This window comes from Dreissena polymorpha, chromosome 2, assembly GCF_020536995.1.
Source record: "Dreissena polymorpha isolate Duluth1 chromosome 2, UMN_Dpol_1.0, whole genome shotgun sequence".
NCBI lineage: Eukaryota > Metazoa > Mollusca > Bivalvia > Myida > Dreissenidae > Dreissena > Dreissena polymorpha.
Window position 1 is genome coordinate 399,424 of NC_068356.1, and position 23,241 is coordinate 422,664.

The window sequence follows — 23,241 nt, forward strand, 5'->3', positions numbered from 1 at the left end:
GCATAATTGAAGCAAATTCACTCATTAAATAAAAAAATATTTTATATGATTCAATAATTATGTTAATTATGCAATGCAGTTAATTTGTATTATCATAGTTCTCGCAGTTTGAATAGTTCTGCACCAATTAAAAACCAATGATAACAGTTTAACACCACAGGGTAATTGCATAAGCCGAGCTTTTTCTATCAGTAATAACGTTTTAGCATCGCTCATATATTTTCGCTTTCTCGTATAATACGTTTTCGCACTGCTCGTATGTGTTCAAATTGCTCGAATAATACGTTGTTGTATTGCTCGTATACTACGGTTTTGCATTTTTATGTTCTTGTCCTGTCTGTTGGTTTGTTGGTTTGTTTGCGTCAAACTTTAACATTTGCCATAACTTTTGCAATATTGAAGATAACAACTTCATATTTGGCATGCATGTGTATCTCATGGATCTGCACATTTTGAGTGGTGAAAGGACAAGGTCATCCTTCAAGGTCAAAGGTCAAATATATGTGGTGGGGCATAGTGTTTCACAAACACATCTTTTTTTATAATATTTTCACATTTCTCGTATAATGCGTTTCCTCATTGCGCATGTTATATTTCTACATCGCTCGTAGAATAAGTTTTCGCAATTTTTTTATACACGTATTGTCGTATTTAAGTATACAACGTTTTTGCAATGATCGTATTATACATGTACGCATTGCTCTTTAAATGCATTTTGCATCGCTGGCATAATACGTTTAAGTATTAGTTGTTAAAGCTGGACTGAACGATTTTTTCACATTATTATGAGTTTATTTAAGGTAGCGCACCTCTAATGGGCACATATCCAAATATAATCTAATTAATTATTTTCTTAATCAGCATCATTTCACTGAACTACATGCAAATTTGTAGGTAGGCTTTCCATGCTTTTTAAAAAAATATACCGATTTTTTCAAAACCACCCCCACGCTCGGCTTTTGTCCAATTTATTTTCACCCCTGGGGTATATAAAAGTTCCATAATTCATTCAAATTTCCAAATATGGGCATGCAGTTGGTGTGTACAGATGCTGTAAAGGTGTTTAAAGTTTAAACAAGATGAAATAAGTATTCTTTTACAGACATTTATTTTGTACACATTTTTATCTATGGAAGAGCGCCATGAAATGTAAGTGATTTCAGCCAAGTAAAAATTGGGTCGGTTAAAAACAAAGTGTCATAAAATTCAAAATAGTATCATTTAAGTCATATTTTAAACTTAGTTTTTATAGAAACACTATATACAGCAAAAATACCAAGAAATAGACAGATTTACCGTTTACTTTTTGAAATAAAAATAAAAATGCAACATGCATGGTTCGTATTTTCAACAGTAAATCACCCAATTTCGCCATAACGTTGTTTTAATTTTAATAATTGAAGAATGTGCATAAAAATTGCAACATATTTAACAATAAATATAGCTTATATGCCATATTAAATAAAATTACGTTAGAAAATAAATAAAACGCGTCGCAAAAAAGTATACGTCGTCGGCAGGATTCGAACCTGCGCGGGGATATCCCAAAAGTTTTCTAGTCTATCGCCTTAACCACTAGGCTACGGCACCTAATAGTAGGCTCTTCAACCTTCGAAGAAATCGCGGGAAATCATTAGAGGTGCGCTACCTTAAAATGTGTAAAAAAATATTATACATATATTTCAATATAAATTAAAATAAAAGTTAAGAAGAACATGTGTCGAAAAATGCGAAGTAAATCAGATATTATATTCTGAAATCGAAAATGTATGTACAGTCGAATTCGCCAGCATGCATATCATGCATGTACGATGTGAATATAAATTTAGTTTTACGGAGCATTTTAATTGCCTGCAAAGACATCTATTCATACGACACACGAACACTAACTTCAATCCTAATAAAAAGACGAATGCTTCGGCTGTTGTAGGAAAATATTCATCAACGAAATATCTTCGTCACAATCGAGTAGGGGCGCTAATTTGTCTCTGCTGCATTTTATGAAATCCGTCTTCAATGTATAATTTTTCTTGCCTATTTTGTGTTATTGTAACATATTTTTTGTATCAATATATTACAATTTAACACATATAAAAATCGTGCAGTCCCACATTAAACTTTAAGATGGACTGTTTGAAATACGTGTTTATATTGCTCGAGCAAGACGTTTTAATATTGCCAGGCGTAAAGCAGTGTACATTTACTAGTACAAATCTCTCCAGGCGCTTTGATAGCATCGCAAATGAAGGTGTCCATCTTTAGTACAGATCGGCGACACAGATGAAATCACACCTTAGAGGGTTTTAACAAATCGATCGACACATTAAACTGCATCGCTGTCTGGGCTCATTTATCCATTTCGCACTGCACACTTGTGGCGATAGAAGCATACATTTTTAGGCGATTGGACATCAAGCATCAGAGCTGCTGTAAGTAAATTTTCTTTATGTAGATTTCTTTCATATTGCACGAAACAATGTCTGTAAAATATATGTGTTACCGGAAGAAGATTTTTATTTATGTGAGTTTTACATTTTATGTTTACCTTATTCAAAATTTAATATTAATCCAATAAAACTTAAAGCGACCATCATAAATTACTACCAACTTTTCGTTTTACCAAGATTTTTGTTCGAAGTTTGGGGGTTCAGATCAGGGTTTTTAATTATCTTTTAAAAAAAAACGCAGCGCCGATTGAATTTTTTCATTTGTATTATACTAGAAGCTCTTAACTTTTGACAATATCTAATAAAAGAAAACTACCAAAAAACATTATAACTGTGGATGTTATTTTAAATTAATGATCTGATTGCATTTATATAGTTTATATACATTTATATACATTTATATATTATATAGTTTCATTAGGTGCATCTTGGATTTCTTTTTGTTTCCTTAAGCATTTTTTTTAAATCTCAATAAATAAATGCTTTTCAGCATGAGGTCGGGGTTGCCAGTTCGTAAACTCACGCGCAAATCAAACTTTAGTATCTAACATGATGGCAGACAAAAAATATATAAACATATTTTTACCTAACGCATATCAAGGGCTATAGTTGTCTGCGTGGCAAAAAAATATAATTATTTGAGTATATTATGGTTTAAGTATGAGCTCTTTTTTATATCCATAGAACGATTGAATATCACTTTTCCATACGTATTTATTCACCAATTTACTGTGACTGAACCTGCAAATAAAAGAAGTAGTTCACAGGTCGCATTTTGTTTTGCAAAAACTTACTTAATAATGTTGGCTCACGTCGAAATCCTATATTGGTTCCAGCAACAGTCAAGCTATGTTTCGTGGTTTGGTTCTTTTTCTGTCGTTGGGCCTGCCTGCCCAATGGACACAAGTGAATGGTGAGTCGTGACTTTTGTTCTATCGTTGTTACTCAAGCTAAAAAAACAAAACTTTCGTAATAAAAAGCAAATGTCAGTTCCTTATTGGTTTGAAACAACAGATGCTGTTATCGAAAATATATATTTTTCTTGCCTTGATATAAAACTGTGATCTCAAGTCGATAAAGTACATATATGTTGTTTTTTTCAATTGCCTCCGTCAAACCTCAGACTTAAGTTACCCCCTCCCCCCCTAAAAAAAACACAAAAAAACAAACAAACAACAACACGATTTTGCCCTATTGACATTCTAAAATTACAGCTGCTATCTGAAAATATTGGAATGCTTAAACATGGCACGGATAAGGATATCAGACAGGTCGGTCTTAGATCGACTTCTGACAACCATTTAGTTGGCCAATCAAAGCAAAGTGGTTCCATGGCTCTAAATACGATGCGATCCCAAAGTGGTTCCATGGCTGTAAATACAATGCGATCCCAAAGTGGTTTCATGGCTGTAAATACGATGCGATACCAAAGTGGTTCCATGGCTGTAAATACGATGCGATCCCAAAGTGGATTTGAGTCTAGCTCTGAGAAAAAGGGTCTTAATGCATGCGTGCAAAGTTCCGTCTCAGTTAAGCCTTTTCAGTTCTAACAGATTAATCATGGACGACACTTTTCGCGTATACTTGATTTTCGTATAGAAGAGACTTTCTTTAAACGAAAAATATCATAAAAGCGGAAATAGTTTTCTCTGATTTGCTTGTGCGGACTCCACAGGCTAATGTTGAACACAACTTGACGCACATGCATCCGTTTTCACAGAGTGCGGCTTATGTACAAACAAACATATACTTTTTTACCAGTTTAATGCAATTAAGAGATATACTATTTAGTCATAATGACGAAGTTAATGATGTTTGACAAAGCATACGCTAACAAACTTTTTTCTTTTTTAGGCCAAGCCTGCACTAACCAGGCTGATTTGTTTTTCGTCTTGGACGGATCGGAGAGTGTCACAGATGAGAACTTCAAGGCTACGAAGACGTTTGTCGTCGAGGTTAGTTACAAATAAGCTGTTACTTAATAGGGAATTTACTTTTTAAGTAGTTTTGTCATACATCTCAAAAAGATATTTGTGTACTTGTATTTATGATCTTAACGCAAGTGCGTCACGTGGGGTACCATATCAGCTGTCCGCACAAGCTAATGTATAGCGTGAATTTCATCCTATAGGATAAACAAGGTTTATAACGACGGCATTAAGCCAGATTTCGAACGACACCCACCAAATGTACTTATGATGAACATAAATGTGTAATTTAAATTAAAACTAGAAATGGCGCGGCCGCGGCCGACGCGTATCCCCACGCCGCAGCTTTTGACCCAGGGGTCAGATCAAAATTCAAAAAAGTGCACTGGCGCACATACGCTCATAGCCACCATGTGTTTAAGTTTCAAGATTCTAGTGCTAATAGTGTAGAAGGAGATAGTGGCCAGGACGGACGGACGGGCGGACGGCGGAGATAACGACACAATGCCGCCGCTCCAATTCGAAGTGTGGGGATAAAAAAACACGCTCACTAACAGCGTTAAACTATTGAATTATCTATTGTATGACAACATAACATTACTAATTGTTCGACATAAACGTATTTTGCTATAATTTTCCAGGTGCTGCGTAATTTCAACGTAAGCAGGGGCAACGTGCACGTAGGTGCAAACGTGTTTGGCAACTCCGTGTACGACCGCATCAAACTGTACGGCCCCACGCGCGCCATGTACATCCTGTTCGAGGCACGGTTAGGATCCATGAGCAGGCTTAGAGACCCAGGCACAGCCACCTACCTCGCCATAGAGGAAATGAGGGCAGACTTTAGGACGGAAGGTACAAGGCTTAGTTTAACTTAGGATAGCTTCCAATCCTATTTACTAGGCCTTTACCAGGCATGCTAAGATTCTCTCCGCTTGTCGGAAATGGCCGATGTGATACGAGTGGAGTACTTTACGATTTATAAGGTCGCAATCGTGATATCGGCCTTTTTCGGAATTCTACGTAAGATAGATTTCTGCAATAAATCTTATGTTGGTCGTGAGTGGAGATGTATGTGCTAAATATGTAAACCGTGTAGCCATTTGTGTAAAAATGGATAACTTTAGCCCATCCAAAAGAGACTTCATTTGGATAAAGATAACCGAAGTCAAATAGAGGTCTACCTTGGCTTAATCTTACCCAAAATCTTAAACAAAACGTATACCTGTTCGGAGATCTTTTTTTACAATGTTTACTCTAAATGGTATCCTAAAAGTGAAGATAACCCCAAGTTTTTCACTGGATAAGAGTTATCCTTCCTAATACAATTGGCTTAGCCTACAGTCTGTTGATCATTAACAATCTATTCATATGGACATTATTCCCTTGATGCATTGTATTTATAAAATAAACGGTAAATTGTTTAATTGCAGAATATATTTTTGCTAATTACGACTCACTTTCCGCTCAAATGGAATATATAGTTTTAAGGAAGTTTCTTCTACACGAAAATCCAGTCTAGTCAGAAAGTGTCCTCCCAGATGAGCCTGGTCGGACTGCATTGGCTTATCTGGGACAGAACTTGGCGCATATGCATTTAAGTCACGTTCTGAGAAAACTGGGCATAATGCATGTGCGTTAAGTGTCGTCCCAGATTAGCCTGTGCAGTCCGCACAGGCTAATCAGGGACGACACTTTCCACCTTTACTGGATTTTCGTGTAGAAGAGACTTCCTTTAAACGCAAAATACCATAAAAGCGGAAAGTGTCGTCCCTGATTAGCCTGTGCGGACTGCACAGGCTAATCTGGGATGACACTTTGCGCACATGCATTAAGCCCCGTTTCCTCAGAACGCGTCTCATTTAACTCCGTTTTCCGGAGCGAGACTCAAGTGTGTTTTAATTACCTAGGTCGTAATGTGAAGAAGATTGGCGTTGTCATCACGGACGGGAAATCAAAGAACGTGACGAGGACGTCCGAACAGGCGCAGTTAGCCCGTGGGGAGGACATCAGCATGATAGCGGTTGGGGTCGGAGACATGAACAACATTTTTGTGTAATTAACTTATTCCGTAATTTTCTCTGTTTGCTCATTTACTACCAGATCCGTTTGAAGTCCTTTAACAATCTCATAAAACATGAATTATTTTTTGTGTGTGAATGTGCCATTAAATGGGGCCTGGATGAGGTTTTACTAAGTTGTAGAGATACAGATATTTTATTGATTCAAAACGAAACTTATACATTTATATTCACGCAGAGCATGGTAGATAGAATGTGGTTTCTATAGGTATTGTCCATTCCAGACCGGAATTGACGAATATTGCGAGCTCTCCCGGCTCTGTTTTCATGACGCAGAACATTTCCGCTCTGAGGCAGACTATCACCGACGCCATAAAGAACTTCATGTGTCCAGGTATTTATATGGGGTCATTATGAACAAGAAACATCTTTCAAATCGAGTACCGCGAGGACGTTGTTTGGTTTTTGATGGTGAAAAACGTTCGTGACTAAAATCAATGAGATCAAACATTTATGAATTATGTCGCAGATGTTTCCTCGCACATAATCCACATACATTCAATTTCGGGCGAACGTAGTTCACATTCTTATCGGATACGCTACTCACAAAAATAAAAACGCCCAATCAAGGTTATTGTTAGAGTAAACACCATTGGAGATGTTTGTCCACCAGGGCGATGTACTAAAAAACTCGTTCATTCCAGATACAATATTGATTAACAATTGTTCAGATATATCGAAATACGGCCTTTATAACGTTTTCTTTTTGCTTTTGTTCACTTTTGGTTTTACAAAGACAATTTTGCATTTAACGCGTTTCTTAGTAGACCTCAATACATGATTAGAAAACGAAATTAGGCAGCTATAGTACACAATTCAAAGCAGATACTGACACTGACAGGTTTCCGACTATGATTCAGAACCGAAAATTGTATGTTTTGTATTAACGAATGAACAACAAACAGTGGAGATTTTCCAACGGTGTAGATCCTTTACGCTATACTACACAATAAATTTTGTCAGGCAGTTTTCATAATTTGTACACTTAATCAATACAATATAAAACGGTGCATGTTTTGTGGCTTTTAAAGAATTTGTTTAAACTTCTTCATTCGGGCCTACTGGTGGGATATTTCTCTAACATATTATTGCCATTTGATTGATGTTAAAACTACGGAATGCTTCGTCCCGATGCATGTTGTAAACCTGCTGGCTTTATTACCTTCAGTGTTTTGTTCATACGTAGCATAATTCTGTAGAGCATGTGAAAAGACTGGCCTGTTTACATTTGCAAAAATAATCATGATAATCTTTTATGTATAATTGTTGATACATGTTGTCGGTCTAATACAGATCGTTTTCTTTCTGATGCTTGGTTATTATGTGACACGTTATACGTATATTATAATAAAACAACATTCACAATGTTATTAAAATATCAAATTCATGGGTTTCTATTAAAGCATATTCTCTATTTTCTCAGTAACTACAACAAGCACAACAACAACGGCAACAACCACCACCCCGGCAACAACAACAACCACCACCACCACCCCGGCTACAACAACAACAACAACCACCCCGGCTACCACAGGAACAACCTCCAGCACAGCTACAACAGCAACAACCACTAGCCCGGCTACAACAACAACAATTAAAGCCACTGTAACAACGGCAACTGTTGTCACGACAACTAGCACCCAACGGCAATCATCACCGGGAGCTGGCAACGGTGAGACTCGAAATTAGCTTAATATTTGTGTGACGTTTAACTGTTATTTCCAGGTCGTGGGTCGTATCACAAAACAGTTCGTCAAACTTGGCTATTGTCTTTTAATAAAAAATAGTGTTTAACTTTTTGTTTTGTGCAACAAACAGGATATGCTTGCAGTTTGTCTTGTAAACGACAGGTGTGAATGGAGTGCTATTCGACCTCATGCCAACATTAAGTGTTAAAAGACCTTAGACTTCGACAGCATGGCTGACAATATTCAGTCTTATGTAATCCAGACTTTAAATGTCCCGACTGTATGGTTGACAACCTTAAGTGTTACGTGACATTGAACTTCTCTTGCATGATTGTTTACATTCACTGTTATGTAAACCCAGACCTCGATTGCCCCGACTGCATGATTGACAACGGACACGGGTTCTGGAGGCACCCCCAGAGCTGTGAAAAGTACATCGAGATCACCGCTGACGTCAACGGAACCCGGAAGTACACGACCCGAAAGTGCCGAGATGGACTCTTCTGGGATCAGTACTTCACCACGTGTCGTCTACCCGAGCAAGTGGACTGCGCCATCGGTATGCGGGTGTTTCTTTACTTGTTTAGTTTAGTTTAAACCTATTTATTTTAGCTCGATTGCATCGAAAGCCTTAGGCTTCTATAAACGCTCCCGAGTTCGTTTCCTGGGCCTAGAACCAGTACTTGGTGTCTTTGGGGGAGATCTAAAGAACGCCCCCACGGTGGGGATCTAACCCGTTACCTCCCGGTCGCTAGGCGGACACCATATCGATTACTTGTGACTTGTTTGATATTGTGTGTGTGTGTACTTTTGACTAATAAATTCATTGAGCATATGGTTGCTTAGATAATGAATCTCTTTAAAACGGTATACAATTATTGGTTGCGTGTAACGCTTCGTAAATCTCAACATTCAAGAAAACTGATAGCATCAACTACTAGTATAATATTACTTGTAATTATTTACTCAAAGTAATCCTTTTTCTATTCTTATATGCGTGTTTTGATGTTTTGAAATAACAACGATGCGTTTTGTTATTGATATTTAGGATATGTACGATTTAAAGATGAATAAAGCAAGAAGATTGCTTTTTCCTATTAAAACACATACCTTATGCAGCCTTTAAAAAGATCTTGATGATATTTTTTCACTATGCATAAGACATGAAAATTGTAACGGTACTGTTTATGAATGACGTCGAAAGATCTATTTTTATTCTTAGATCCCTGCAAGACCCAGCCAATCATATCGTATGACGTCGAGAACGTGTGCGGCGCATACATCCTGTGCGCAGGTGGGAGGAGTATTCGCGCTTGCTGTCCAATCAATGAGCGATACGTGCCCGGACGTGGTTGTGTCCAAGATCCCACGTGCGCGGACGCTTGCGGGAACACCGATGAGACTCATTTGATGCACCAGACAGGTTCATTTTGTTGAATCCTGCTCTTTTGTAGGCCCGTACCGAGGCCGGGGGCCTGACACCCCCCCCCCCCCGCTGGCTGTTGAGTTAGGATTTTTTTTTAAATAATGGGCCGTCCTCAAATTGTTCTCTCATGAAAAGGCCAAGATAACACATTCCCCCAATACAAATGTGTTACATATAATTAATGTTAACAGAAGTAATGGAAAATGCAGTGTGAAATAATTGTAAACATACTTTAATACTGTTTGGATAACGTTTAATACGGCGCGTTAATCGACCCCTTTATCTTAGCAGAAAACAAAGACCATCGTGGCATTATCTCTTTTGTAGTTTATAGCTTTTCAAATATACACGATATCCCACATTCTATAATGTAGTAAATATATTTCCAATGAAATAGCCACGACAACCAACTGCCGCCATATTTTAACTCAAAGTTATTATAATGAATTATAAAGTACATGCAGTTGTTCTTGGTATAATTTCCTACATGTAAAACTTTAATTGGATATCCGGCATCAAATGGTTTATGGTGAATACTATACTAGTTTTGTGTGTTTTTTTTAACTTGTATCTGTCAGGTTGATTGTGTAAAGTCTCAAGTAGACACAACCAACGGCAGAAAGAAAAACCATGCTAATGTGGTACTCTAGTTATCAAATATATTGTGTATATTGTTCATGAAGGGCGAACATACATTACGAACTGTTCTTTGTCAAGTAAACACTTTTTTGTGGCACTACGATGACTGTCGAATCTAGAATAATTTTGTACAAATTTTGTATCAAATAACAAGTCCGGCTACTAGTATGATACGGAAAAAGAAAACACTGTTAGCGAATTCTGCCTACTGTATTTGTTTCTTCAATACTAGTTGATTGCAGAAAACCGATGATAAGTTTAGATACATTATTTTATTATTGTACCTTATTATATTTTATAGAATAGTTTTTTTTATTCACGTCGAAACTGTGCACTATTGTAAACCACAGTTACCAAGCTGAATATTATTTTCATTTGTTGTTAATATGTTCCACTATAGAATGCGACAAGCGCCCCTACCCTGCCAGCGGCAACTTCTATATCCAGTCCCCGGGAGCGGGTCACCTTGAGATCGTGATGCCCTGTCCCCCGGGCACCCTGTTCAATGGGGCGACCTGTATGTGCGACATCATGGACAATGCGCCTCAGACAGGAAAGCTTGCAGGTAACCTGTGTTTTTTCCCTCCCAAAAATATATCCTCATAGTGATAATCAATAAGATTATTGTCATGAAAATCAATCTAAATGTATACATTGATTACTTTTCAAACTATGAAAACAGAATGCGATAATTTTCAGAGGGTTCATTGTTTGGGTGGTAATGCCCAGATTGCGTTTGTCATGAAAGAAATACGTCCTGATAGCATATTCTCGGATGGGATATATCCGGGAAGGCTATCGCCCGTCTATGATAATAATATCAGGAGTTCATATGTTCGGGAAGCCGTGTGTCCGGCACCTTTGATATGTTTTCGGCGATGCCGCGACGATTTGCGTCAGGGAAAATAATGGTGAAGCAAATCTTTTACATGGTACACGAGCGTAGCAAAAACGTATATAGCACCCATATGGCCCGTAAAAAGTACTCCGATATTCCTCATTTGGAGCCCGTCATTTGTGCAGGCAAACCGCTCGTTTTTTTTTATAATTTAAATAAAATGATATTTCTTAGCCAGGTTATCATATTCATATGGTGTTTAGAATTCTAAAGGAGAACATTTTGTTGTAATAAGAATTTCAATTTTGCAGGATGCAACCCTAATGCCAACTTCACGTTCGACGTGGACGCACGCGACATGTCGGGTAACCACGCCTACGCCGGTACGGAGCTGGTAGATTTCCTCGGGGGAGAAGCACGTTTCCAGGGTAACGGTCTGGTGAACATATACCGCTTCTCCATGGATGACTTCTCCCACGGGTTGGTGCTGAGGATGGTGGTGACGCCTTCATCACAGGGTAAGTTGTCGGTGTATTTCACTTTATAAACACTATGCTGAAATGCTTCACTTTATAAACACCATGCTGAAATGCTGTCGTATTGCATTTTACTTTGCATCTTGATTGTATAGACTGATCCTCAAGTTAAAAAAAAAACAACACTAATCCCTCGGTACAAACAACGCTGGTCCATTATATAAACCAATGCTATTTTGAAAGAATTGTAAATGGGTCAGCTGTATTTGTACTATCAGATTAATGATTTTTTCCCCAAAGGGTGCTTTTCCGGGAAACATATATTTGGGATATCTTTTCGTTTTACAAATAAGTGTATACAATTCACTTATTTCGATGTTTATTACTTATTAACTCTACAAATTTACCAATACAACAATGTTATCGTGATACAATCCAAATAAAAATGATTATTCATGTTATACAAAAACCGCGATAGTTGTGTTAATATTTTTTTAAGATTTAACACTTAAGATTTTATCAATTATTTATTATTTGGTGGGAGCATTATACTTATTTGATGTGTATAAATGATGTCGTGTATATACATGTATATTGAAACCGATCATATCAAGTAATTTACATGTGCATTAATATCAAACAATGCAAGAACAATCGCGTTAAATGACCACAGTCTTTTTCTAGTTGCATATACGGCCTTACTTGCCTTTCGTAATCAATCCATGTTTTATTGTTATATATATTTGAGTCTATTTATACGATTTATTTTAGGTGAATATTACTTCTTAATGAATCGTTGTGCACACCTATTGTGTTTGAAAACATAAATGTATGATTCTCGAGCGTATAAAACGGACCCTTTATCTGTTTTTCAATTCCATTCCCCCTTAAAGGCAGCAACACCCAAGCCCTTGTCACCAACTGTGTGTACAGCACGGAGCAGCGGTCCAGCATCTCCATCCGGTTGGAGCGGGGACCCAGCGGTAACGTGGCCGTGTTTACCACTGACACTACCCTGGGTACACAAAATGTCTCCGTACCGTACAAACTGGTAGGTTATCGAAAAATGCGTAGTCAGTTAAAAGTTCTAATTAGAAAAAACAAACAGCAATACTATTATAATTTAAATATCCCCTCAACATTCAGGGGATGGGGGGGGGGGATGAGGATCATATAGATTTATTCTTGTCTGTCCGTTGCTGTGTCCCTCTGTCGGATATTTAACTTCGGCATCGGGAATGTCTAGAATCGTTCTTTTGTTTCGAATTTAATCAGGCCGCTCTTCTTTGAAGTATATTTATGTTAGTACTCATATTGGGCCAAGTGATCTGAGTTCAACCAGGTCTCTAGTTACCCTAACCCTAAGCCTAAACCTAACCCTAAGCCTAACCCTAACCAAGCAACGTCATGTGGGTTACACAGAGAGTTTCGCATTTTATTAGATCCATATATTCTGGAGGTACATTTTGGAGAAACCCAAGGTGTGCCGTAGGGCCGCTGAATAATAATAATAATAATATGTTTAAGGCATCGCGGAATTTTATTACTTCAACAGTTGACATCGATAGCAATTGCTTGTATATACGATCTAACTATACACTTATACTGCGATAAAAAGTTGATGAAAACTTAACTAGAATCAAAGAATTCAGTAAAGGTTCCAATAAATCATCAAAATTAGAGTTTAAAAATTAAAGTTCTTAGCGTGATCAGTTGAAAACTCAATCAATTACAAAACATGCAATTTTGGGAAATTTAAGCAAATATGTTAAAAAGGCCCATAGACATAATAGACAAAACTTAAACTCTGCACCGAATACTAGAAAACGTGTAGGTATCGGCTTAAACATGGTCGTTATGAAATTCGTTTAATGTTACCATTATCAGACAGTTAATACATTTCATTCAACATTTCATGTTCCCATTAAGTAAGTGGTTTATGTTTTAGTCAAGACAATGTTTACAATTAAATGGTATTTATTTTCTTTAATCTATTTTTAATCAAGTATTATCACCCAGCTTAAACTTAATGCCATATTTTACAGGACGTATCAAACGAGATAGTGTACATATACGACGGATCCAATCTTACTGGGATGGTCAACGGAGTGAAGGTGAAAAAACCGCTAGATGGTATGTTAGCCCATACCTTTCATGATTAGGGAGTAATTTATCGTTATTTTTTTACAAAATCCAACATGACAAATGGAAAATGTAGTTTTTTTAGGTGGAAATGTGGATTGTATTCAAATTGCAATTGTAATTTATTTACTATATTTTATTTTAACGAAGTTCCTTGCAAAGTTGAACGTTTTTAAATTGAAATATGCTTGCCTCATCGTAGGTCGCACACTATAAGACAATGCATAGGAAGGTATATACCATCTTAATTAATGTAATTCTATTTTTTAGTTTTAGAAGGATCAAATCTCAATTATTACATCCACGCCGTATAAATCACTCATTTGTGTAACAGTCGTTGAAAATTTAACGATTCCAATAAACTTCTATTTGTTTGGCAGGTAATATTCTTATGCGTCGAAGTGGCGTTATTATCGGAGGTGGCAGCGCATTGGACTCTCTCACCGGAAATGTTGATGAGGTAAATATTACTGTGCTATTGCCGTCGTCGTCATCTTCCTCCTTCTCCTCATCATCATAAATTGCTATTTTATGCCGTCAACACGATAAACAGAGTTTTTCCTTTTATTTTTCAGTTCCAGTTATATAAAGACTGTTTCCCGACCTTTGCTGAAGCGGCGCGCAGTCCTTAATATACGAGCTATAGACAAGTTGGACTCAAATACTATTTTAACATAATAGTCGACCACAAAACATTCACATCAGCAAATGTCAATATTTTTTATCAAAATCCATGTGTGATGAATAGAAAAAATAGTCATTCTGACATGCGATATGGACTCACAACTACAAGTAATCAAAATCCATTTATGTTATAACATATTGTATGCATAAATCATTGTTTTTAAGTATAATGGTAAACTTTTAAAATATGTATATCCATGCAGTGGGTAAAATAGTATTTTATAGAAGTTCTTAACCGAAATGTCTATTCATAACATAAAATCAACAGCAATCTGAGATCTGGGCCCGTATTCACCAAACAATTTTTAAACTTAAGTCTAAGAATAAAGAACATTCTTAAAATAGGAATTTTCAAGGATTGCTTTAATTTTAAGTAAATCTTGGAATTAACCTCCTCTATATACATCATTCTTCATATAGAACATGTTTTAAATGACATAATTACCAGAGGTAGCCTGTATACATGTATATTCAAAGGCTAAAAGTTATTTTCTTGGTCATAAGTCTATTTTTTATTCTTAAGTCTAAGAATGGGTTGGTGAAAACGGACACAGGAATTTTTTTCGGTAAATTAAGAATAGTCTCTACAAAAATATCCATCACAGTGTATAGTGTTAAGGCCATCACTTTGTCATTATAACTATGCCAAATACAAATGCCGTTGACTTAACATTGATATTTCCTATAAATATTTTAAATGTTTCTATGCATTCGTCGTTATGATCTTGTTTTGTCTATTGTTTAACTCAATGTGTTAGGTTAACTGAAACATTTATTACATACGTCACATATTTTCTCGTTACCTGAATTGCTTTTTTTCTATACAAGTGTAACAAATTCAAATGGCATATTTGATTTCCTTTCGTTTTATTATACTACTGCAGAACAGGTATGCGATGCCATTTTTTTCACAAATTCGACAATATTATTGTTACAATCACCTATGCGAGGTCCCAACTTATATGTAAATTTTTACACCTTAATTGCAGAGTAAATTACGTACACTAGACAAAACACACTAAAAATCGTAAATACTGTTAACAGGCAAAATAAAGCTGATACAAGAAGCACTCTGTAAAATAGTGACCAATTCGTCAGTCAGTGAAAGAAAGTGAATTTATTAATACTTATCACATATAAACGTTTTGCCTAATAATTCTGCGACTGTGAATGGATATAAGCTCACAATCGCAGAAATACGTTTGGCATTATGTCATTTATCATGCATGGGCGTTCAAAGCTTATGAAAAATGTCAACGTAAAGAAATAATTATTCTGTATATATTACATTTGTATATGACATATTGTGTGTTGACAGTTTTAATGTATTTCATTGTCGTATTGGATATTGTTTTAATAAATCGATTTTCCAATCATAAAAAAATCAAAACAACATTTGGGATACAAGTGTTTTTAATATTTTATTAACATTTTAATACCAAAACTGACCAATATTTTCCCATTTGATCTATTAAAAAGACAATAAACGAACACAACATTGTGTTATTAGGGTCGGTTGTTCGAAATTCAATTGAAAATGATGAACATCAATTCTACATATGAAACAAGAGGGTCAAATGCCATTTGGCGCACACCTTAGATAACAGGTAACTTCGCTGTACTGAGTAAAAACATTCCATGAATGGACATAATATATTACTCAGGGAGAGAATTACTTAATGACAAAGGTTCAGGACATTTCAATGAAGATTGGGCAATAAATTTGGCACCAAAAGTGTTCACACACGATTGTTTTATTTTATTCAACCTATCGTCTTGGCATGTATTGCAGTTTGCCATTAAATGTTTTAAATATATTAATGTGAACATAAACTAAATGGCCACAGTAAAAATTACAAAAATAACATTTAAGGAAAAAAAGAAATCCTCAAGTGGACTCGAACTGCTGACCATTGTAGTAAAGATCTATCACTGAAACCACCGTGTTCATATAATTCACGGTGTATTTTATAACAATAAAACGTATCACAAATCGAAAAAGCAATACAATATGGATAAACATAAGCAACATTAAAAACACAAACATTGGGGTTACTGCTTGGAATGGTAAATGCAAAGAATTGCGTTATGGAGGTGGACAATCAATTATTGTTAAATGCGGATCCATGTCGCACCTCACAAATAGTCCAGAATATATCGTACACCACGCACGCTTAATCACACATTTTCGTAATAACAATATCAATTCAAATTAAACGGAAATAATATTAAATCAATTAAATTTCCCATAGATCACTTAGTGATTTAATATTCATCAACGTCACGATGGAATGATGTGAATATATATTGAATGCACTTTTCATCTTGATCACGTTTTGTCTAAACGATATCAGAGCCTAGCTCCATTTAGTACATATTTAAGATGATTTTAATGAATCTTAAAAAGGAGCCGTAATAACATGGTGAAAAAGGTTCGATAATATATCCGGGATGTTTATTCTCAATATTAAACGTAAACATCAATATAAATTACATTAATAACGACTACTATTACACGTCAAAAGTCAAAGAGTACAAGTCAAAAATGATAAAGGAAGTTGAATCGACTTAGCTAATGTTGTTATGTCGTCCGTGTAATATGTTTCAACATGAATTACTTAAACACTTCATGAACTCTTTTACTCTGTGTGCGTGTCATATAAGATGGTGCTGTTAAAAGTAATATAATCCAATTTTAGGGTGGCTTCAATGAAACATGCATATAAAGTTCATGTCGAATTTCATAAATGGACGAATAATTGACTATTGATTTAAAATATAAATAAGATACCCCAGAAAACCCGATACCTTGCGGGTCGTGTAATACCATAGGGGACAGTGTTGTGCATTTTGGCATGCACTTACATAGGCTAATTAAATTGGAAAAAAATAATTTTTCAAAGTCCAATTTGAAACAACTGTGTATAAACATTGATAAGGTATTGGCCTACATGTAAAAAAAATCCTGACAAATTTTCTTAAAAAATGAGCGAAATGTGGCTCCCTGAAGTAGAAGATCGGGCAAAACGGGCCATGTTCAGGCATTTAGGGAAGAAAAAACTGCTTTAATTTGCAAGCCACTACAATAATTAAAGGATTTATACAAACTTTCACATGTCTGCCATAACCTCTCAGCAGGGTTTCTCCAGAAAACTATTTATTGTGGAGAAGTTTGCGTTTTTAATGACCATGTTGGGAAAACATTGATACCATCTGGGGAAGACCTGGAAACCATATGTGGACAGTGACTTTATAATTCTTTTTCAGCCATTTTGTTGCAATTTCTTTGCTTTGTAGAGGCCTACATTAAGTGTATGTGAACATATATGCATTAAATTGTACTTTTAAAAGCCGGATCTCAACTGCTTGATTTTGCGGTGGTAAAATGTTAACCTGCATTAACTAGTGGGCTGGGTTTATCTACCAGTGATTTGCTGCTAACTTTTAGAGTGTTTGAGCAGACAGCATACTTGGTATAGCATAGAATCTGTATTAACATGTTAACTTGATTTGAGTCATTCGCTAGCTATTGGCTGAGAGAAGTTCATAACCTTTTAAGTGGGCGGTGCTTAGCATTTACAAGGAAATTTGAATTTCAAGCAGACAACAAAAACTTTTTTCTATAAATCAATAACTATATAACTTACAATCACCAAATTACACATACATATTTTTGTATACCAAGGTATATGTATGCCAAATTTCATTGGAAAATATTAAATAAAAACTGCAACATGATGAAACAATCATTTTTGTTTTCTGCTGTTAACACACCAGTGTACAACTGAATAGTAGACATTTTGTGAGTTTGGGGACCTTTTATACTGCTTCTCCGGTGCTTAATGCCTTATATATGATAAATAGTGCCTTTTCAACATTCTCAAGTTTTATTTCTTTTTACCAACACTATTTTGGAAAATATAAAGAAAGACTTGACTGCTTTGTCGCACACATTAATTGGTTAGGTACATAAAATGATGCCTTAATAAGTGCATATGGGGTTTTTATGTAAAATATTTATGTGGCGTGTTCTGAGACTTTTGGTGCTAATTCGGCAAGTGTCATAATGAGAAAAACTCATTTGAAATGAAGTCGCTTAACTTGCGCTTAATTTTGTTTAAATTGCCTTAAGTTTTCTGTGATTTTATTGGTAAGCGTATTTAAGTAACATTAAAATCGGCACAGACTGGCCTTGGAAAGAATTGTCTATCAAACAAAATAATAGTTGATTTTTACTTTTTAATTTCAATGAGCCGACTTGTTACTCCCCTTTTAACGAATTTTGCCATTGCTAGTTTATAGCCGCAAACAAGACTTCAACACATGATGTTGATATCGATTTTATACATTTAGCCACACAAAGTACAGTTGATTAAAAGAATAACACTTACCTTGTTCACAGACAAGTTTAATCATTGTTATTATTGTTAAATGATTAAACTTTTAGTCATTTGTAAAAACATAATGTTTTTGTTATTTTAAGTGTTTTAATTTTAACGTAATTCCCCATGTGTTTGATAACTGGTTCGTCCACCATATTGTCAATAATAACCGCAAGGGGAGTTAGACAGTATAGATAGTTGCATGTAGATAGATATCTGACCTTCTTGAGAAGAAGTTTGATAAGTTATTAATACCACACTGCCATAAAACACTTGTTTCCTAAATGCATGTGATATATTCAGAGGATGAAATGGAACACTGTGCAAAAGCAACTTTTCCTGTCTATCCCACTTGCAGATGTAATAATGCAAGTTGCCAACCAAAAAAGGGACTAATAAAAGCTCATATTACTGCTAGTTGCTGTAACAAATTTACAATCACAAGCAGTCTTTGATTTTGTGCAATCACAATGATAGATTTTAGAGTAACAATAGCACTCATGTTGATATAATATGTTTGAATGTTGAAGACATTTTACATATACTCACTTTATTACAGTATGCATTTTTAATTATTTATATTCCATTCCACCTGTGATCATAACGGTATGTGTTGCGCAAAATTCATTGATGGATCTACATATGCGGGTTTTAGAACCCAGGAAGGGCCAATGTAATGTTTCTTTATCAGAGAACACAGTGACCTTTGAACTAATGGCCAAATAATGTAGTGTGATAATGTAAAACTCATTTAGGTCAGGTGTATCTACATAGGAAGTCTGAAGATTGCAGATGGAAGCATTTTTGGTTCTGAAGACAACATTAACGTTTTCTATTAGAGGTTGAAGTGACATTGACATTTGACCTTGTGATCTGACACTGGATTTGACCTGTAAAACTCATTGAGGTGCATCAATATATGAATTTTGAAGGCTGTAGGTGGAAGCACTTCCATTATACAGTCTATGATAAAGTTTTTTATAAGAGATTTAAGTGACCTTGACCTATGACCTAGTGACCTAAAAGACGGTGGGGTGTATATATAAAGCGAATAAGGTTGCATCAACACATGAAGTTTGAATGTTGTATGTTCATTTGTTCAAAATTTATTTCATGAAAATAAATGAGGCGGACAAACGGACAAAAAATCGGGACGGACGTAGCTTATTGGGACAGGGACGGTCGGGACAAACTGATTCCTATATAGCTTTATAGCCCCCCAAACAGACTTTGTGGCAGTATAATAATGTGTGTGTGTGTGGAGGGGGGGGGGGCAACACTAGCATTGTGATAGCTTTATTACATATCTAAAGTGGACATTGAATAACCACATTATATACAAGACAAAGGATTAACGTTTCTGAAATGATGTTGGATGAAAGCCAAATAATATCATTGAATGTATTAAAAAGCATTAAAAGTACATTTGTATGCATATTTGCCCACATACACTTACTATAGGCCTCTACAATGCAAATAAATTGCATTAAAATGGCTGAAAATTAGGTTTTTTGTCACGAAAAAGAATTAAAAAGTCACTGCCCACATATGGTTTCCTGGTCTTCCCCAGATGGTATCAATGATTTCCCAACATGGTCATTAAAAACGCAAATTTCTCCACAATAAATAGTTTTCTGGAGAAACCCTGCTGAGAGGTTATGGCAGACATGTGAACGTTTGTATAAATCCTTTAATAATAGTAGTGGCTTGCAAATTAAAGCAGTTTTTTCTCCCCTAAATGCCGGAACATGGCCCGTTTTGCCCGATCTTCTACTTCAGGGAGCCACATTTCGCTCATTTTTTTAAGAAAATTTGTCAGGATTTTTTCTACATGTAGGCCAATATCTTTGTTATCAATGTTAGTACACAGTTGTTTCAAATCGGACTTTGAAAAATTTAATTTTTCCAATTTACTTACCCTATGTAAGTTCATGCCAAAATGCACAGCACTGTCCCCTATGGTGTTACACGACCCGCAAGGTATCGGGTTTCCTGGGGTGTAAAAACAACGTTTAAGAATACTGAAAGAATATCTGGCGACTAAACTGCGGTATACACTTTTAACAACAATCAATGCTATCATAGTTTTATTGTTAGCTTGATAGCAATAATGAGCATATATTGGGTGTGTTCTTTCAAGTGAACGCTCTAAATGCGGACTATCGAAGACGTGTTCAGAAACTCTTCGCGTTCGCAAAATATACATGTACTATATATATATATTGTATTTGGCCTTGTAACAATAACATTTAATCATCAATGTTGTTGTATTCATAGACAAATATATGGTGGCATATGTCTTTTTCTAAACAGTTTATTTACTGCAGAAAGTCTAAACTGATCATTTTTTCTGCACCATTGAATGTGTTATATACCTTCACAAGAAGTTCAGTATTGCCAAACATGAAGGTAATTTTGTGTTCTTGTTTCTCCAGCGGCACATTGTCTTCATTCTTCATTTTCAATTGGCCAAGAAGCTCACATTCGGGATCAGTCGTGTATTCAGGGTTCTCTGAAAATGTTCTATACATGGTACACAATGAAACGCTACTAAAAGGTACAGTATTTTGAGTAACCTCTTGATCTACACTCACCTCCTCGCTGGCTTTGACAAATATTTTGAAAACGTCATTAACTTTCCACTGATCATTTATCAATACTTTCTTTTCTATAGGATGTTTGTTAGCATCAAATACGCTATACACTCCAATACCATACGTGTAAGTCATCACGCGAGATGCCACTTGTCTTGGATTTATTCCAAACAGTATGGCTCCTTTTAGAGCAGCCAAACCTGGCTCCTCCGGAACTATCAAAGTAAGTCCGGAATGTTCCTTCCTTAATCTATCTTGAACGTATTTCGACTGCCCAAATCCTCCAACGAGCAAGGGTGTTTTAAAATCTTTTATAGTGTCATGTTCCAACAGGAACATGATGTGATGAATAACACTTGTGACAGGTTCTTCAAACCAAGCCTCGGCTTCTGCTGATTTAATACGCAGTTTTGGCTAAAACTCTTGTGTTTCATTGCTTAAAAAACTACTAAAATATGATTTTGTTCTATTTAATATCTGCGTTGCCTTTTCTCTCAATGACCAATGTATACTAAATATCATTTCTGTCTTTGACTGGTATGTATTTGAGCGTTTTTTATTTTCAAACTCTCGAATGATATCAAAATAAACCCCAATTTTATTTTTCCGCACATCTGCAAATGCTAAATTACCATACTTGTTTTCAAGATATTTTAAGAACCGCTGATCAACAATTATACCTCCCCAAGGGCCGCCACTTGCTTTGTGAATCACCTTAACATTTTTATCTGGAATTACTTCGTGAACTGATATATCTGCAGTTCCACCTGTAATTTACAAAATTTAGCATAAACTCTATGTTTAATATGCGTTTGTATCCTTAATATTCATGTATCAATACAATTGTTTATAACTATAGAACAGTTGACGATGGTTATTCGTGTTATACCTCCAAGATCAACGACCATGTACTTAGAGCCTGGGGCATGAATATTTTCTTTGGAATCATTGCACCACAATGCGGCCGCCTCCGATTCATGTGCCAACTCCAGTCTTTTACCATCGATGTCCGCCTATATAATATAGTCAATTTGTTAAAAAAACAAATAAATGAAGTGTATTTTTAGCAATACTAAACCCTTGTTCAATACATACACATGAAATACATTACAAAGGCTCTTGTACAGCTGATTACTATACAAGTGAATAATGAAAAAAGAGTAAATGGTAAAACATTTAAATTGATTTGATAATATTATATATAAATGAACATTCATCCCGATGTAGACATAAGATTTCAAGCGTGTGCGGTTTTATAACGAAAATATACTTTATATCTGCGCGCATGTTATAAATACGGAATATTACATAATGTTGATGTCCTTGTGGGTAATGGGATGGGATGATTTTTAGACGACGTGTTATATATTTGAACAAACCCAACGGGAACGATTTACTTAAAATGAACATCCGCATGCAGAAAATACAAGTTGCTCGACGCGTTTATGAGCGCAACGAAATCGCGACAAGGTTGACAAGGCAGCGCAGTAAATCCTACAACCCAGAGCACCGCGGGAGTGCAAAAATATGTAATTTAAACGCTGCAATTAAATCTTGAGTATGCATGGGTAATACACAACGTTCACTAAGACAACATTGGACAACTTAAAGAAATCATTAGTTTAACTAATATATGAAAACTTCTGCATGGAGTAGCTGTGGATGGCAAAGCGAGCTAAAGGCTTCAGGGAAGAAAGTAATAAGTTGTCTGTGGGTTCAGCCATTGAATAGTGCTTTGGATTTCATACTGATAATAACAGTTTTTTATTGTATTGCTTGGACTTTTAATTCACATATATTTTTGTTATTTCAAATAGGTTCATACTTAAGAAAAGATATTTCTTTGCGTAATTGGCGATAATAATTCGCTTAATTAGACGAAAAGATGATGACTTCATATGATTATACAAATGACG

The 23,241-nt window shown here is 35.7% G+C and overlaps 1 protein-coding gene across 1 annotated transcript; it reads left to right on the forward strand.

Annotated features, from left to right (window-relative positions):
- The first annotated feature begins 3,296 nt into the window (after positions 1-3,296).
- Positions 3,297-15,457, forward strand: LOC127865497 (protein PIF-like). Its single transcript, XM_052405348.1, has 14 exons — positions 3,297-3,360; positions 4,302-4,402; positions 5,017-5,230; positions 6,286-6,430; positions 6,681-6,790; positions 7,880-8,128; positions 8,506-8,703; positions 9,367-9,567; positions 10,610-10,774; positions 11,359-11,565; positions 12,417-12,574; positions 13,569-13,656; positions 14,046-14,125; positions 14,241-15,457. The coding sequence occupies exons 1-14, from the start codon at positions 3,297-3,299 to the stop codon at positions 14,295-14,297; spliced, it is 2,037 nt and encodes a 678-aa protein (XP_052261308.1). The 3' UTR covers positions 14,298-15,457.
- Positions 15,458-23,241: the final 7,784 nt, after the last annotated feature.

Bases quoted from the DNA above. Each gene is read 5' to 3' on its own strand.
- LOC127865497 (XM_052405348.1), top strand. From the start codon at position 3,297: ATGTTTCGTGGTTTGGTTCTTTTTCTGTCGTTGGGCCTGCCTGCCCAA. The intron at 6,791-7,879 runs GTATTTATATGG...CTATTTTCTCAG, and splicing joins AAAGAACTTCATGTGTCCAG to TAACTACAACAAGCACAACA. The intron at 8,129-8,505 runs GTGAGACTCGAA...ATGTAAACCCAG, and splicing joins ATCACCGGGAGCTGGCAACG to ACCTCGATTGCCCCGACTGC.